At 43.8% G+C, this 14,564-nt stretch overlaps 1 protein-coding gene across 6 annotated transcripts in view; it reads right to left on the bottom strand.

Annotated features, from left to right (window-relative positions):
* Nucleotides 1-14,564, bottom strand: part of frmd4bb (FERM domain containing 4Bb) — a 106,245-nt gene that overhangs the window by 36,148 nt on the left and 55,533 nt on the right. For 5 of the 6 annotated variants that reach the window (XM_067446824.1, XM_067446827.1, XM_067446825.1 and 2 more), the window contains exons 2-7: nt 13,430-13,495; nt 13,215-13,309; nt 6,825-6,917; nt 6,535-6,619; nt 3,075-3,131; nt 2,955-2,977 (exon numbers count right to left, since the gene is read on the bottom strand). In XM_067446824.1, coding sequence (XP_067302925.1) covers nt 2,955-2,977; nt 3,075-3,131; nt 6,535-6,619; nt 6,825-6,917; nt 13,215-13,309; nt 13,430-13,495 — 419 coding nt within the window. Of the gene's footprint in view, nt 1-2,954; nt 2,978-3,074; nt 3,132-6,534; nt 6,620-6,701; nt 6,774-6,824; nt 6,918-13,214; nt 13,310-13,429; nt 13,496-14,564 lie in introns of those variants that run through there. The other variant, XM_067446828.1, reaches the window with a different exon arrangement.

Here is a 14,564-nt window from a genome sequence, read left to right on the forward strand (position 1 = left end):
AAAAATCATGTTTTGATTTCTGTTGTTTAAATTGTGTTAAAATAGTCTTTAACGTCTTGCAAATCATGATTCATATACTAGTATACAGTATAACCGAAGCTATAAGTTGTGAAATCAAGCATATCTCATTCTTAATGTTTTTTTTTAGTTAGCGCACGTACATTCTAGCACAGCATACAGCTACCCGATTAGCTTAGTTTATACACTATGGTTGCACCATACATCTACGGTTGCATCTACGGGTAGGTAGAACTGATCTAAAACACTTTTCTCCAAATTTGTTTAAACTTTCTTTATATGTCAATAAATAACTAAATTGTAAGTACTCTGAAAAAGAGAGTATAAAAATCAAGTGACTCTAGACTTTTAAATCTGCAATAAACACCGCTCATTATTTTCGTTCGGGACGAAACAAATGATTGGCTTGGGCGACTGTCACTCTCTCTCGCTACCATGGCGACCACCGCTTTCGCTACAGGATCTGCCCACATGCGCGCAACCCTAGGAAGAGCAAAAGCATTCATAATGCACGGTGCCGGGTTTTGCAGTCAGCGATGGCAAACACTGCAAAAAAAGGAAGACAGTAGGCCTACATGTAAAGGCAATGCACAAGAAGGCTTTGGATAAACAAAGAAATCAAACGCGAGTAAATATGGGCGTGGCTGCTGAAAAACGACTCTTTCATTTTGATTATACATTTTTTTGGTTTATGTTTTCATGAAACATGAATCACTAGCACATGAAGCTGCCTAATAGCTAACATAACATTACTTAGCATAAAGTTACAATGTTATACACTTAGCCATTAGTAGAGATGATAAATACTCAATATGCTTAGCTCAGGTTGATCTCTGTCGTGTTGAATTTCGCAAAATGTAACTTTAGATAACAAAATGCATGTGTAAAAGCCAGTACACCGCATCCAGTAACTTTTTTTAGAACTAATTTAGCTTTAGCTACTGCTAATCAACGATGCTTTCATCATGGAAACTCTTACATGCAAAACACAGTATATGTTATGAATCTTACACGAAATTCATCTTCATCACAGTATACCTGATGTTATTGGGAAAAAATTTTTTATCAGTGCTACCCGTTTTAAGCTTTGCTTTATAAATATAACTAGCTCGTTACCGAATTAAACAAAAATATATTTTAAACTTTACCAGTACTGGTATTCTAGCGTGATAGTGAGTACTAAAAGACATCTTATCTGTTTATATTCATACTGATAAAGTTAGATGTTTTATTACATGTGATTCTGACATGATGTGACTACATACACACCGCTCCTCTCAGGTCAATAATGCGTCTTCCAGCTGATTGGTCAGTGGGGCGTGTTCATGTGTTTTGGGGGCGTGGCTTTGGAAAGAGCCCAGAAGGGAGAAGGTGGAGTGAATGGAAATAATGAGCTGTCTTTAAAACAGTCGTGAGAGGTCTACAGACACTCAATTATTATACTTTCTTTTTCAGAGTACTTACATTTTAATTATGCATTGATATATAAAGAACGTTTAAACAAATTTGAAAAAAAAGTTTTTTAACCAATTCTTACATTTAATGTTTATACAATAAAAAAAAATCCTGTTTATTTATTTTGTGCACCAGTTCTGTATATTCTTTTTTATTATTATTCTTTATTATTTACATTATAGGTACATTACTATGTTATTTTGTATTGGTATTATTACTTAGTTCATCTATTGAAATAATTTATAATATGTTAGGACATGTTATTGCTCCCATCATAGCAATCAATTACATATTTCAAATAAATGTTGTTTGTGCGTACTTAGTATGACAATGAATTCCTAATTTATTTTTAAACAATTGTCCAGAACCATGTATAACAGCTTTTGATCAGGCATTTAAAACAGATACCACGCCCTAAGCGGACACTATTTCACAGGGGGACAGGATTTCTCATGACACCACTCACAAATTCCTCCATGTAACTAGTGAAGTACAGCTGGCGTTTAAAGGAAATAGGAGATAAGGCTCTGGTTGGTTTATTGCACATTACGTCTAAAACACACCCATGACTCATTAAGAGACTGGGGACAACCCTTTTGGACCATGGACTGTTCTTTCTGTCGTTAAACTAGCAAAAGTGGATTCAGACACGCCCTAAGTGCCATGCGCTCAGATCATTAAAACATGGCCCAATGGTTCACATTGTTTTGTTACATAATGTTGCACATCATGTTAACCACAATACCAGCGCACTGAATCATTACAAGTAATAAGGTAATGAGATGTAAGGACTGTCGTTATTTTTCACAAAATGATTAGACAATAAACAAACTCATTTGTATATAGTTTGCTCTAGTTAAGTGAATAACAGCTTAAATTAAAAGCTATCATATGACTTAAACATAGCAGACAAATCACGTGGACTACTTTTATGGGTCTTTTTAGACCTTTTATACTTACTGAAACTCAGAATCAACATGCCTTTTGGCTATTTCTAAAACAGCAGCTTGAACATCCCACTAAATAACCACACAAAGCAAGTCATAAAAAGACACATTCTGAGTAAACGATGACTGAATATTCCTTTAATGCAGAGCTTGTCCAACTTTAAAACTGTCCTGACCCCAGGAACTTTCTTTATTACATTATTTTAATCTCATGCTGACCTTGTTTCTCAATTACCAACCCTTAATGTGTTTTGTCATAATCTTGGATTCTCTGCATCGCTGCACTGCCGTATAGAGAGAGATTTAGTTAAATAGTGATTTTGCTCTCTATAGAAGCAGCCAATTCATCTAAAGAATATATATAGAGTATAAAAAGGTATAAGTTTTATATATCAGTGCACAGACATCCTGCATTGCCTCTCATTTTTCCCAGTAAAAGACCGTTTTATTTCAACATTTGACAGAACAAAGTCATATTAAAGCCTTGAAAGAAAGACATTTTGTGTCATATATAAGTGCGGTAAAACTACACACCTTGTATAGTCTCCTTTAGATTCCTGTAAAACAAAATACATAAAGCATCATGTGCATTTAATACATAACACTGACTAAAATAAATAAAAACATGTCATATGTCTGCTCGGATAGTCCTACCTGCAATGCATGAGCAGCTAATTTAAAAACCAGCTCACTCTCCACCTCAATGTCACCCTGTGGACAAACAAACAAAACGTCACTTTTAAATACATGCTGTGAATCACAATGCTTTGAAATCATATTCATCATGTCCATTTATTGATGTAATGAGGAACTATGCATGTGATATTCCCTACATAGTTTTTTGGTGGAATGGCTTAGCTTATGAATAATTATTAGGTTACACACAAATAATTTCTTAATCATAAATAAATAGTCTGTCATGTATATGAAATAGTCGCTGAATCAACTGCTTTAATAGAAGCGTTTATTATAATAAAGAAAAATTGCCACTTTATGTTGGAAACACATGTTTACATTACATTTGTGATTTCACTGGAACGGATAGTGAGCCGCAGACAAGCATAACAGATTGAGAGAGGTGTGTGTGGCAGGGAACATATAACCGCTGTCGCTATCTGCCACTGATAACAGTCCACAATTTACAAATAAAAGATTTTAGAGCAAACACAAATCTTCAATTCTCACAATTATGACTTTATTTCACAGAACTTCGAGTTACTGTGCCCAACCGGGCACTGATTATCTCTTCAACACGGCACCTGTTAGTGTGTGGGATATATTAGGCAGCAAGTGAACATTTTTTCCTCAAAGTTGATGTGTTAGAAGCAGGAAAAATGGGTAAGCATAAGGATTTAAGCGAGTTTGACAAGGGCCAAATTGTGATGGCTAGACGACTGAGTCAGAGTAGGACTGTGGTGTGACAAGCAGCGGGGCGAGGGACCGCGAGAGCGGGCCGGTGATGAGTGTTAATGAGTGCCAGCTGCATGACACACCGGTCTCGTCTCGCGGCCATGTGACGGGAGCATAAGGCCTAGTCCACACGTACACGGGTATTTTTATTACCGGAGTTTTTCCTCCTCCGTTTTAAAAAACAATCGCGTCCACACAAGCACGGTTTTTTTTAAAAATCTGTCCACATGAGAACGCAAAACTACGCTATGATTGGCTGCCTGATTTCCACATGGGTCCCATTCACTGCACCGATGCACATTGGACTGACTGAGGGATGCCATGGGCTCAAGTGAAACCCTTCTACAAGTTCCTTTACTTTGTACTCAGTGACAGGTAACTGTATACAGGTGCAGGGCCGAAGTGGACTGTAATAGCTTCACACACTTGCTTTACTATTTTGTATTATTGCATTCTGGCGCCTTTGTTCTGCAATACAATTAAATAACTGAACATCTGTAGGATATGCTGTTAGTGGAGTCCACCGCATAGAATCGACTCACGTAAATCAAAAGTAGATGTGGAAAATCTGACGTCAAACAAAGGAGAGAACGGCGCGCACTTCAATTTAAAAAACCGAAATCTCCGGTTTCACCATCTACACGACAACGGTGTAACCGGAGTTTCTAAAAATCTTCACCCTGGCCGGAGTTTTCAAAAAAGTCCGGTTTTAGTAACCGGATACAGCGTTTGCGTGTGGACGAACAGCCAAACCGCGTAGAAAAAGCTGCGGTTTTGAAAATACCCGTGTTCGTGTGGACAGGGCCTAAAAGGAGGAGCAAGGGCTGCTGAAGACGAGAGAGGACCAGGCCTGGATTTTATGTTGAGTTTGGTGCGATGGTGCTGGAGCGAGGAAGGTGGGACAGAGACCTCGCTGCCGTGCCCCTGGGTCGAGGTGGGGTGGCTGCCGTTCGAGAGGGAGCGGAGGAGTCGCCGCGCTTGCCGTGAGCCGGAGCCTGCTGCCGTCCGCCTGATAGGGGAGGAGCAGGGAGCGCGGGGCTCGCTGCCGGGTCCCTCAGAAGGAGGAGTCACCGCCGGCCGCCAGGGGGCGGAGGAGGATCGAGCTGTCCACCAGGCCTCCAGTGCCATCTCACAGCACCGTGAGGAAGAGCCTCTTGGCGGGCGGAGGGCCGAACGGCAGTGTGTCTGGGAACCGGACCAGAATTTTTTTTTCTTTTTTCCCTCTCTCCCCTCTCTCATTCACTAGCTCCTCGTGCTCCCGTCTACATTTCTCTCGCCTCTCTGTCCTTACCCCCAGGTGCCGCGGCCGGCGTGGTCTCGGGAGTGCCCCCCGGCCTGCGAGGGGCGATGAGGGTATGTTGTGTGACAAGCAGCGAGGCGATGGACCGTGAGAGCGGGCCGGTGATGAGTGTTAACGAGTGCCAGCTGCATGACACACCGGTCTCGTCTTGCGGCCATGTGACAAGAGCATAAAAGGAGGAGCAAGGACAGCAGAAGACGAGAGAGAACCAGGCCTGGATTTTATGTTGAGTTTTGTTTAAGTTTTATTATGTTTGTGTGTTACTTTATTATGTTTGTTCGGCAGTCGTCCGTGAGGGGCTGCCCGCGGTTTTACTTTCGTTTTGTTTATTTTGAATTAAAAAGTTGTTGAACGTTCGCCAGTTCCCGCCTCCTTCCTTCCATCCACAAACTTTATTACAGGGACCTTGTGGGGTGTTCACGGTCTGCAGTGGTCAGTCTCTATGAAAAGTCCTCCAAGGAAGGAACAGTGGTGTACCGGCCACAGGCTCATGGAAGGCCAAGGCTGACTGATCCATGTGGGTATATATATCTATAAGGGGTCTTTTAAATTTTTTTTTCAGAGCTGAATATATATATACTTATACATCTCTGGAAAAAATTTTTAAAGACCCCTTGGTGTTCTCTTAATTTTTTCTAAAACTGTATATATAAAGTAAGAATTGAATTTGAATTTTAGATATATACTTCAAGACAAAATAATAAATAAACAAACAATCAACCAACCAGCCACCCAACCTAGCAAACAAACAAACAAACAAACAAACCAGAAAACTAACTAATCAAACAAACGAACCAAAACAATCTACCAACCAAAACAAACACACACGTTTGACTTTAATTATCGCAATTGTAAGTTATCTTGAAATTTTGAGCATTTTCTTTAATCTTTATATAGTGAGATATACTGAGACTTTTTCCCTCACGATTGCGAGTTTATATCTCATGAGTTTTTTTTCTCAGAATTGCGAGTTATAAACTTGGAATTGCGAGAAATCAAGACCGAATGAACTTTATTCATTTATATATTGAGATATCACAATTCTGACTTTTTAATTTTTTATTCTGTGGCGGAAAATCAAATGATTCCTCTGTATTACATACAATTCTGCCGCAAGCTCATAAAGTGTTGAGGGAAAACCAGGCCATGACGAAGAGTGGAGCATTTTTTGCCCATGCTGCAATGACTCACAATTATCCTTATGTGATGGTTGTGAAGTACCTTAGAAGAATGGCACTGTTTTCTTGATTTACAAGTGAATCAGTTACACATACTTCTTCTATGGCCCTGGGATGCAATAACTGGTATATTACTGCTCTGAGGTCTGTGGCTTTTTAATTGTTTATGGAGGCGAGAAATGAGACAGTGAATCCCTTCAGTGGTTAACAGGCACAATGTACTCACGTTATAGATGGCCGACTTAGCATTCAGAAAGAATAACTCCACAGTTGTGTGCTCCTTTAGAAGTGAAATGCTCTCGATGTAAAACCTGCAGATGACAAATCCTTCAGTTAATCGCAATTTTATAGTAATAAACGGGGCGAGTCGTAGCCAAATGTCAAAAATCTCACTTCAAATCTAAAACAAGGTGCTTCTTTGGAGCGGCACCACAGTGATTGAGTCCAGGAATGTGCTGCATTCTGTGGTTGGTGTGGTCATGTGACTTAAGACATCATGAGGTAGCGATCACATACCTCACCAGGAATTGAAGAGCAATAGGCCCTGATTTCTTGGAGAAGTCGTGATCCAGCACTCTGCGGTCCAGCTGCAACCATTTGCACTGACCACTGGAAGAGGAAAGTTAATCTGGATGAAATGTGCGATCAGACATTCTTATTCAACCCAGATCTGCAATTTAACACTAATGTATGAAAATCATCTGCACAGAGACGACTTCAACAGGACTCAGCTGAGCAGAACTAGAGGAGATTTTGCCTTAGTGATGACTTAAACACTGTTATATAGAAATAGTTAGCGATATAACTATTTATATAGGGGCTTTTTAGGGGCATATCATTAACTATAAAACAGAGGAGTCTCAATAGAAGTCAGGTTATCCCGGTATATTTTTCTGGTGATATAACAATCGTGTACATTTAGCAATATAGCGAGTGAACTAAGTGCAGTATATGATGCATATTATGCTGTTATGAGGAACTATAGGCCTATGCTTTTCTCCTCTGGTGTTCAAGGCATTTTTAAGTATACTGATTTTCAGAAGACATGCTGAGATGTTGAACGGGAACATAGTTTGTCACATTAGCAACACATGAGCTGTTCAATAACGTAGTCAAGCAAAAGACTAATCATATTAAATAATGTTATGTGTCGGACGTTGAGGAGAGCAATGCATAAAACGCATACCACTCTGATACATCGACTTGCAGATGAGACTGTATTATTTACTCGTCTATTTCTCCTCAATCCATTTCTGGATCAAACATATATGGCTGAATTAAACCAGTACCTCCACTTGCCATTGTGCTGCGTTTACTACAGTAGAATGGGATGTGTGAGTGTGTGTGTGAGTGAGTGAGTGGGTGAGCGAGCGTGTGAGTGAGTGAGTGAGTGGGTGAGCGAGCGTGTGTGTGAGTGAGTGAGTGGGTGAGCGAGCGTGTGAGTGAGTGAGTGAGCGAGCGAGTGAGTGTGTGAGTGAGTGAGCGAGCGTGTAAGTGAGTGTGTGAGTGTGTGAGTGGGTGAGCGAGCGTGTGAGTGAGTGAGTGAGTGAGCGAGCGAGTGAGTGTGTGAGTGAGTGAGTGGGTGAGCGAGCGTGTGAGTGAGTGTCTGAGTGAGCGTGTGAGTGAGTGAGTGTCTGAGTGAGCGTGTGAGTGAGTGAGTGAGTGAGTGAGTGGGTGAGCGAGCGTGTGAGTGAGTGTGTGAGTGAGTGAGTGAGTGAGCGTGAGTGAGTGAGTGAGTGAGTGAGTGAGTGAGTGAGTGAGTAAGTGAGTGAGTGAGTGAGTGAGTGGGTGAGCGAGCGTGTGAGTGAGTGTCTGAGTGAGCGTGTGAGTGAGCGTGTGAGTGAGCGTGTGAGTGAGCGTGTGAGTGAGCGTGTGAGTGAGCGTGTGAGTGAGCGAGTGAGTGAGCGTGAGTGAGTGAGTGAGTGAGTGAGTGAGTGAGTGAGTGAGTGTGTGAGTGAGTGGGTGAGCGAGCGTGTGAGTGAGTGTCTGAGTGAGCGTGTGAGTGAGTGAGCGAGCGAGTGAGCGTGTGAGTGAGCGTGTGAGTGAGCGTGTGAGTGAGCGTGTGAGTGAGTGAGTGAGTGGGTGAGTGAGTGAGTGAGTGAGTGAGTGAGTGAGTGAATGAGCGTATGAGCGTGTGAGTGAGCGAGCGAGTGAGCGAGCGTGTGAGTGAGCGTGTGAGTGAGTGAGTGAGCGAGTGAGTGAGCGTGAGTCAGTGAGTGAGTGAGTGAGCGTGTGAGTGAGCGAGCGAGTGATCGAGCGAGTGATCGAGCGTGTGAGTGAGTGAGCGTGTGACAGGGTTCTTGCAGGTTTCAGTAAGTTAAATTTAAGACCTTTTTAAGACCTTTTAAGACCATTATGAGTGAAATTTAAGACCAACACGACACATTACTAAAAGCATTATAAATGATCTCAGAAACTCTCAAACATTCTATTTTTATTGATTCAGTTATAGAAACATTAAATAAACTCAGAAACTGATATCAAAATACTGAGTCCGATATTTGCGCATGCGGTTTTTCGTATTCCGAAAAATTCGTTACGCACAGAGATCTTGCACACTGAGTCCGATGCGTATTAATGAATGCTACGGGGATAAAAACGCAAAACAAGACAAAGTGAGGTCTAGTGCACACTGCCTCTGAGACCTTCGTCCGTCAAAAAAAAAAAATTGGAACAGGTTCGATTTTCTGCGTTTTCGCATCCGTAAAAATGCATTTTGAGACGTTTTGACAACTCAGAGCCACCATACATATTATTCTAGAAAAAATGCTACAAATATTATTATATCACAACTATAATTATAGCACATCAAGTCTCCCCTTACGAAAGGAAAATATATTTACCAATATATTTTCTTGAAATATATTTTAATATATGGAATAATATATTAATGGCATTATAAAATATATTATATATTCATGCAATATATTGGAAATATACAAATGATTGCCGCTTTCAATATATTGCAATATATTGGAAAATATAAATATTAAATCCCATATATGTGAATATATTGCATGATTTTTTCAAATATATTGCAATATATTTTTTGTATGTGTGTGTGTGTGTGTGATCGGATCCATAGACATACTGCCAGGTGTTCGGGATCAATTGATTCACAGAAATTAGTGGTCTTCTTTTAAATATGTCTCCAGTATCGCTAGCAAAGCATCAAACTGAGCCACTGAAACTGCAACTTTGAATCGGTCGATCTGGATAATCCCGCTTGATAGAGAAACTCTCCTCTCTACGCGATCACAGGAGTAACGTTAGATGAACCCAATATCTCCTCAGGACAAACAAATTATCCTCACTGGACGTCACTTTGTCTTGTTTTGCGTTTTTCCCCGTAACACATTCATTAATAAGCATCGGACTCAGTGTGCAAGGTCTCTGTGCGTGACGAGTTTTTCGGATCACGAATACGAAAAAACGCATGCGAAAATATCGGACTCAGTGTGCAAAGACCCATGTTCTTTGAAAACGCGCGTAGCCACAAGTGCAGACCAGACAAAACAACCAACCTATGATAGGGGCGGATCTACGGTTGGGCCTGAGATTGACAGCTGCCCACCCAGTCAGATCAAATACATCAGAATACATTACGCTTAACCCTATTATAATGCGAGTGTTGGCGCCAGCATATTAAAGCGCTATTTGACCGTAAATCCTCAACATTTGGCGCGCTTAAAAAAAATCCTTAAAGACAAATAGCGCTTTTTGCCAAAATATAGTTTATTACTGTAAATTCTTGCTTTCCGTTTGCCAATCGCAGCTTTCTGAAAAGCTGAAGGAAAAGTGTAAGGAGTAAAAATGCATGAAGCAGTCGGGTAAAGAAAACTAAAAGGTTTTGTTTCTGAACGGAAGTAAAAGTTTTAAGACTTTGGTAAATAAAATTTAAGACCTAGGATGAAAATCTGGGCGTTTTTAAGACTTTTTAAGGCCTTAAATGTAACTTTCTGAATTTAAGACTTTTTAAGACTTTTTAAGACCCCGCGGGAACCCTGTGTGAGTGAGTGAGCGTGTGAGTGAGCGAGCGAGTGAGTGAGTGAGTGAGTGAGTGAGCGAGTGAGTGAGTGAGCGTGAGTGAGTGAGTGAGTGAGTGAGTGAGTGAGTGAGTGAGTGAGTGAGTGAGTGAATGAGCGTATGAGCGTGTGAGTGAGTGAGTGAGCGAGCGAGTGAGCAAGCGTGTGAGTGAGTGAGTGAGTGAGTGAGTGAGTGAGCGAGCGAGTGAGCAAGCGTGTGAGTGAGTGAGTGAGCGTGTGAGTGAGTGAGTGAGCGAGTGAGTGAGCGTGAGTCAGTGAGTGAGTGAGTGAGCGTGCGTGTGAGTGAGCGAGCGAGTGATCGAGCGAGTGATCGAGCGTGTGAGTGAGTGAGTGAGCGTGTGAGTGAGTGAGTGAGCGAGCGAGTGATCGAGCGTGTGAGTGAGTGAGTGAGTGAGTGAGTGAGCGTGTGAGTGAGCGTGTGAGTGAGTGAGTGAGCGAGTGAGTGAGTGAGTGAGCGAGAGTGAGTGAGCGAGCATGTGAGTGAGCGAGCGTGTGAGTGAGTGAGTGAGCGAGCGTGTGAGTGAGTGAGTAAGCGAGTGAGTGTGTGTGTGAGTGAGTGGGTGAGCGTGTGAGTGAGTGAGTGCGTGAGTGAGTGAGTGGGTGAGCGAGCGTGTGAGTGAGTGAGTGAGTGAGTGAGTGAGCGTGTGAGTGAGTGAGTGAGTGAGTGAGCGTGCGTGTGAGTGAGCGAGCGAGTGATCGAGCGAGTGATCGAGCGTGTGAGTGAGTGAGTGAGCGTGTGAGTGAGTGAGTGAGCGAGCGAGTGATCGAGCGTGTGAGTGAGTGAGTGAGTGAGTGAGTGAGCGTGTGAGTGAGCGTGTGAGTGAGTGAGTGAGCGAGTGAGTGAGTGAGTGAGCGAGAGTGAGTGAGCGAGCATGTGAGTGAGCGAGCGTGTGAGTGAGTGAGTGAGCGAGCGTGTGAGTGAGTGAGTAAGCGAGTGAGTGTGTGTGTGAGTGAGTGGGTGAGCGTGTGAGTGAGTGAGTGCGTGAGTGAGTGAGTGGGTGAGCGAGCGTGTGAGTGAGTGAGTGAGTGTGTGAGTGAGTGAGTGAGTGGGCGAGCGTGTGAGTGAGTGTCTGAGTGAGCGTGTGAGTGAGTGAGTGAGTGAGCGAGCGAGTGAGTGAGTGTGTGAGTGAGTGTGTGAGTGAGTGAGTGGGTGAGCGAGCGAGTGAGTGAGTGAGTGTGTGAGTGAGTGTGTGAATGAGTGAGTGAGTGGGTGAGCGAGCGTGTGAGTGAGTGAGTGAGTGAGTGAGTGAGTGGGCAAGCGTGTGAGTGAGTGTCTGAGTGAGCGTGTGAGTGAGTGAGTGAGTGAGCGAGCGAGTGAGTGTGTGAGTGAGTGAGTGAGTGAGTGTGTGAGTGAGTGTGTGAGTGAGTGTGTGAGTGAGTGTGTGAGTGAGTGAGTGAGCGTGTGAGTGAGCGTGTGAGTGAGCGTGTGAGTGAGCGTGTGAGTGAGTGAGCGTGTGAGTGAGTGAGTGAGCGTGTGAGTGAGTGAGCGTGTGAGTGAGTGAGCGTGTGAGTGAGTGAGTGGGTGAGTGAGTGAGTGGGTGAGTGAGCGTGTGAGTGAGCGAGTGAGTGAGTGAGTGAGTGAGCGAGCGTGTGAGTGAGTGAGTGAGCGAGCGTGTGAGTGAGTGAGTAAGCGAGTGAGTGTGTGAGTGAGTGAGTGGGTGAGCGAGCGTGTGAGTGAGTGAGTGAGTGTGTGAGTGAGTGAGTGGGTGAGCGAGCGTGTGAGTGAGTGAGTGAGTGTGTGAGTGAGTGAGTGGGTGAGCGAGCGTGTGAGTGTCTGAGTGAGCGTGTGAGTGAGTGAGTGAGTGAGTGAGTGAGTGAGTGAGTGAGTGAGTGAGTGAGTGAGTGAGTGAGTGTGTGAGCGAGCGAGCGAGCGAGTGAGTGTGTGAGTGAGTGTGTGAGTGAGTGAGTGAGTGGGTGAGCGAGCGAGCGAGTGAGTGAGTGTGTGAGTGTGTGAATGAGTGAGTGAGTGGGTGAGCGAGCGTGTGAGTGAGTGAGTGAGTGAGTGAGTGAGTGGGCGAGCGTGTGAGTGAGTGTCTGAGTGAGCGTGTAAGTGAGTGAGTGAGTGAGCGAGCGAGTGAGTGTGTGAGTGAGTGAGTGTGTGAGTGAGTGTGTGAGTGAGTGAGTGAGTGAGTGAGTGAGCGTGTGAGTGAGCGTGTGAGCGTGTGAGTGAGCGTGTGAGTGAGTGAGTGAGTGAGTGAGCGTGTGAGTGAGTGAGTGAGTGAGCGTGTGAGTGAGTGAGCGAGTGAGTGAGCGTGTGAGTGAGTGAGTGGGTGAGTGAGTGAGTGGGTGAGTGAGCGTGTGAGTGAGTGAGTGTGTGAGTGAGTGAGTGAGTGAGTGAGTGAGCGAGTGAGTGAGTGAGTGAGCGTGTGAGTGAGTGAGCGAGTGAGTGAGCGAGCGTGTGAGTGAGTGAGTGAGCGAGCGTGTGAGTGAGTGAGTGTGTGAGCGAGCGAGCGTGTGAGTGAGTGGGTGAGCGAGCGTGTGAGTGAGTGAGTGAGTGGGTGAGCGAGCGTGTGAGTGAGTGAGCGAGCGTGTGAGTGAGTGAGTGAGCGAGCGTGAGTGAGTGTGTGAGCGAGCGAGTGAGTGAGTGAGCGAGCGAGTGAGTGAGTGGGTGAGCGAGCGTGAGTGAGTGAGTGGGTGAGCGAGCGTGAGTGAGTGAGTGAGTGGGTGAGCGAGCGTGAGCGAGCGTGAGTGAGTGAGTGTGTGAGCGAGCGAGCGAGTGAGTGAGTGGGTGAGCGAGCGTGTGAGTGAGTGAGTGGGTGGGTGGAGGCGGGGCTCATTTGCATAAACACTTTTTTTTCTCCAGTTGTTCAAATTCTATGGGAACAAGCTATAGATAACATCCTTAAAAAGCGTCACTCACGTGTCGTCCACATAGGTGAACCCAAAGTATTCCTTCTCCTTAAGGTTAAAATGCGATGAGACCAAATCCAAGAGTTCACGAGACAACAGCTTCGGCTGCGAGAGAAAATCCATTGATCAATATGATGTGAGACAGGGAGGTTTATGAGGTCCATTAACCTTTGAGTGGGAGGTGTAATAGACTAGAGCTGGGATCAAAACTGTGAGACATTATACCTGAACCAACATCTCCAGCTTCCTGTCGTCCAGGAGCTGCACCTGGCAGAGTCGTCCCTCGGTCATCTGTGGACACACAATTCATATGATTGCCACCTTCTCTCACTATAGTGACACACTGAACACAAACATAACATATTAGAGTCATAATTCAAGTTGTAAAATGTCCTCTTTCAGTCGGTCTATGTCTATGGGAAAGTAAACAGACAGAATATTTTCACATAACTGTCATCAAAAGGTATAAATCACAAGGCATCTCTCAGCAGCAACAGCCAAAACAATCCAAAACGAATCTGTTATGGCAGCATATTGAGATGAGATGAGAAATTTCTGCAAGTGGCTGGTTAATTCTCAAGTGCCTGAAAATAAATGTAATTACAGCATTACTGCTAGTTACATTGGTATTTTTATTTTCAAATTCAAATGATTAACCTACATGAAATGCCTAAGTAAGTTTGGAATCGAGCAAAAATAAATCCACTATGCCAACAACTAACCAGACAACCAAGCAAACAAAAACAAACAAACGGCCAATTGACCAAACAAACAAATAAACAAGCAGCAAAAACTAAATAAATAAAAAAAGTAATAATAATAATTTGTTACATTTATATAGCACTTATCTCCTCAACCACCACCAATGTGCAGCATCCACCTGGATGATGCGACGGCAGCCATATTGCTCCAGAACGCCCATCACACACCAGCTGATTGGTGGAGAGGAGACCGAGTGATTAAGCCAATCAGGAGAGGGGGATTATTAGGAGGCCATGATGGACAGGGGCCAATGGGCAAATTTGGCCAGGATGCCGGGGTTACACCTCTACTCTTTATCGAAGGACTTCCTAGGATTTTTAACGACCACAGAGAGTCAGGACCTCGGTTTAACGTCTCATCCAAAGGACGGTGCTCTTTGACAGTACAGTGTCCCCATCACTATACTGGGGCGTTAGGACCCACACAGACCACAGGGTGAAGTCATTTTCCCATTTGGTCTCCCATCCAGGTACTGACCAGGCTCAGCCCTGCTTAGCTCCAGCGGGAAACCAGTCTTGGGCTACAGGGTGATATGGCTGCTGGCTATATATAACCAACCAAAAAACAAACCAGCCAACCAATCTACTAAACAAACAAA

This window comes from Pseudorasbora parva, chromosome 6 (assembly GCF_024679245.1).
Source record: "Pseudorasbora parva isolate DD20220531a chromosome 6, ASM2467924v1, whole genome shotgun sequence".
In the NCBI taxonomy this organism is placed as follows: Eukaryota; Metazoa; Chordata; class Actinopteri; order Cypriniformes; family Gobionidae; genus Pseudorasbora; species Pseudorasbora parva.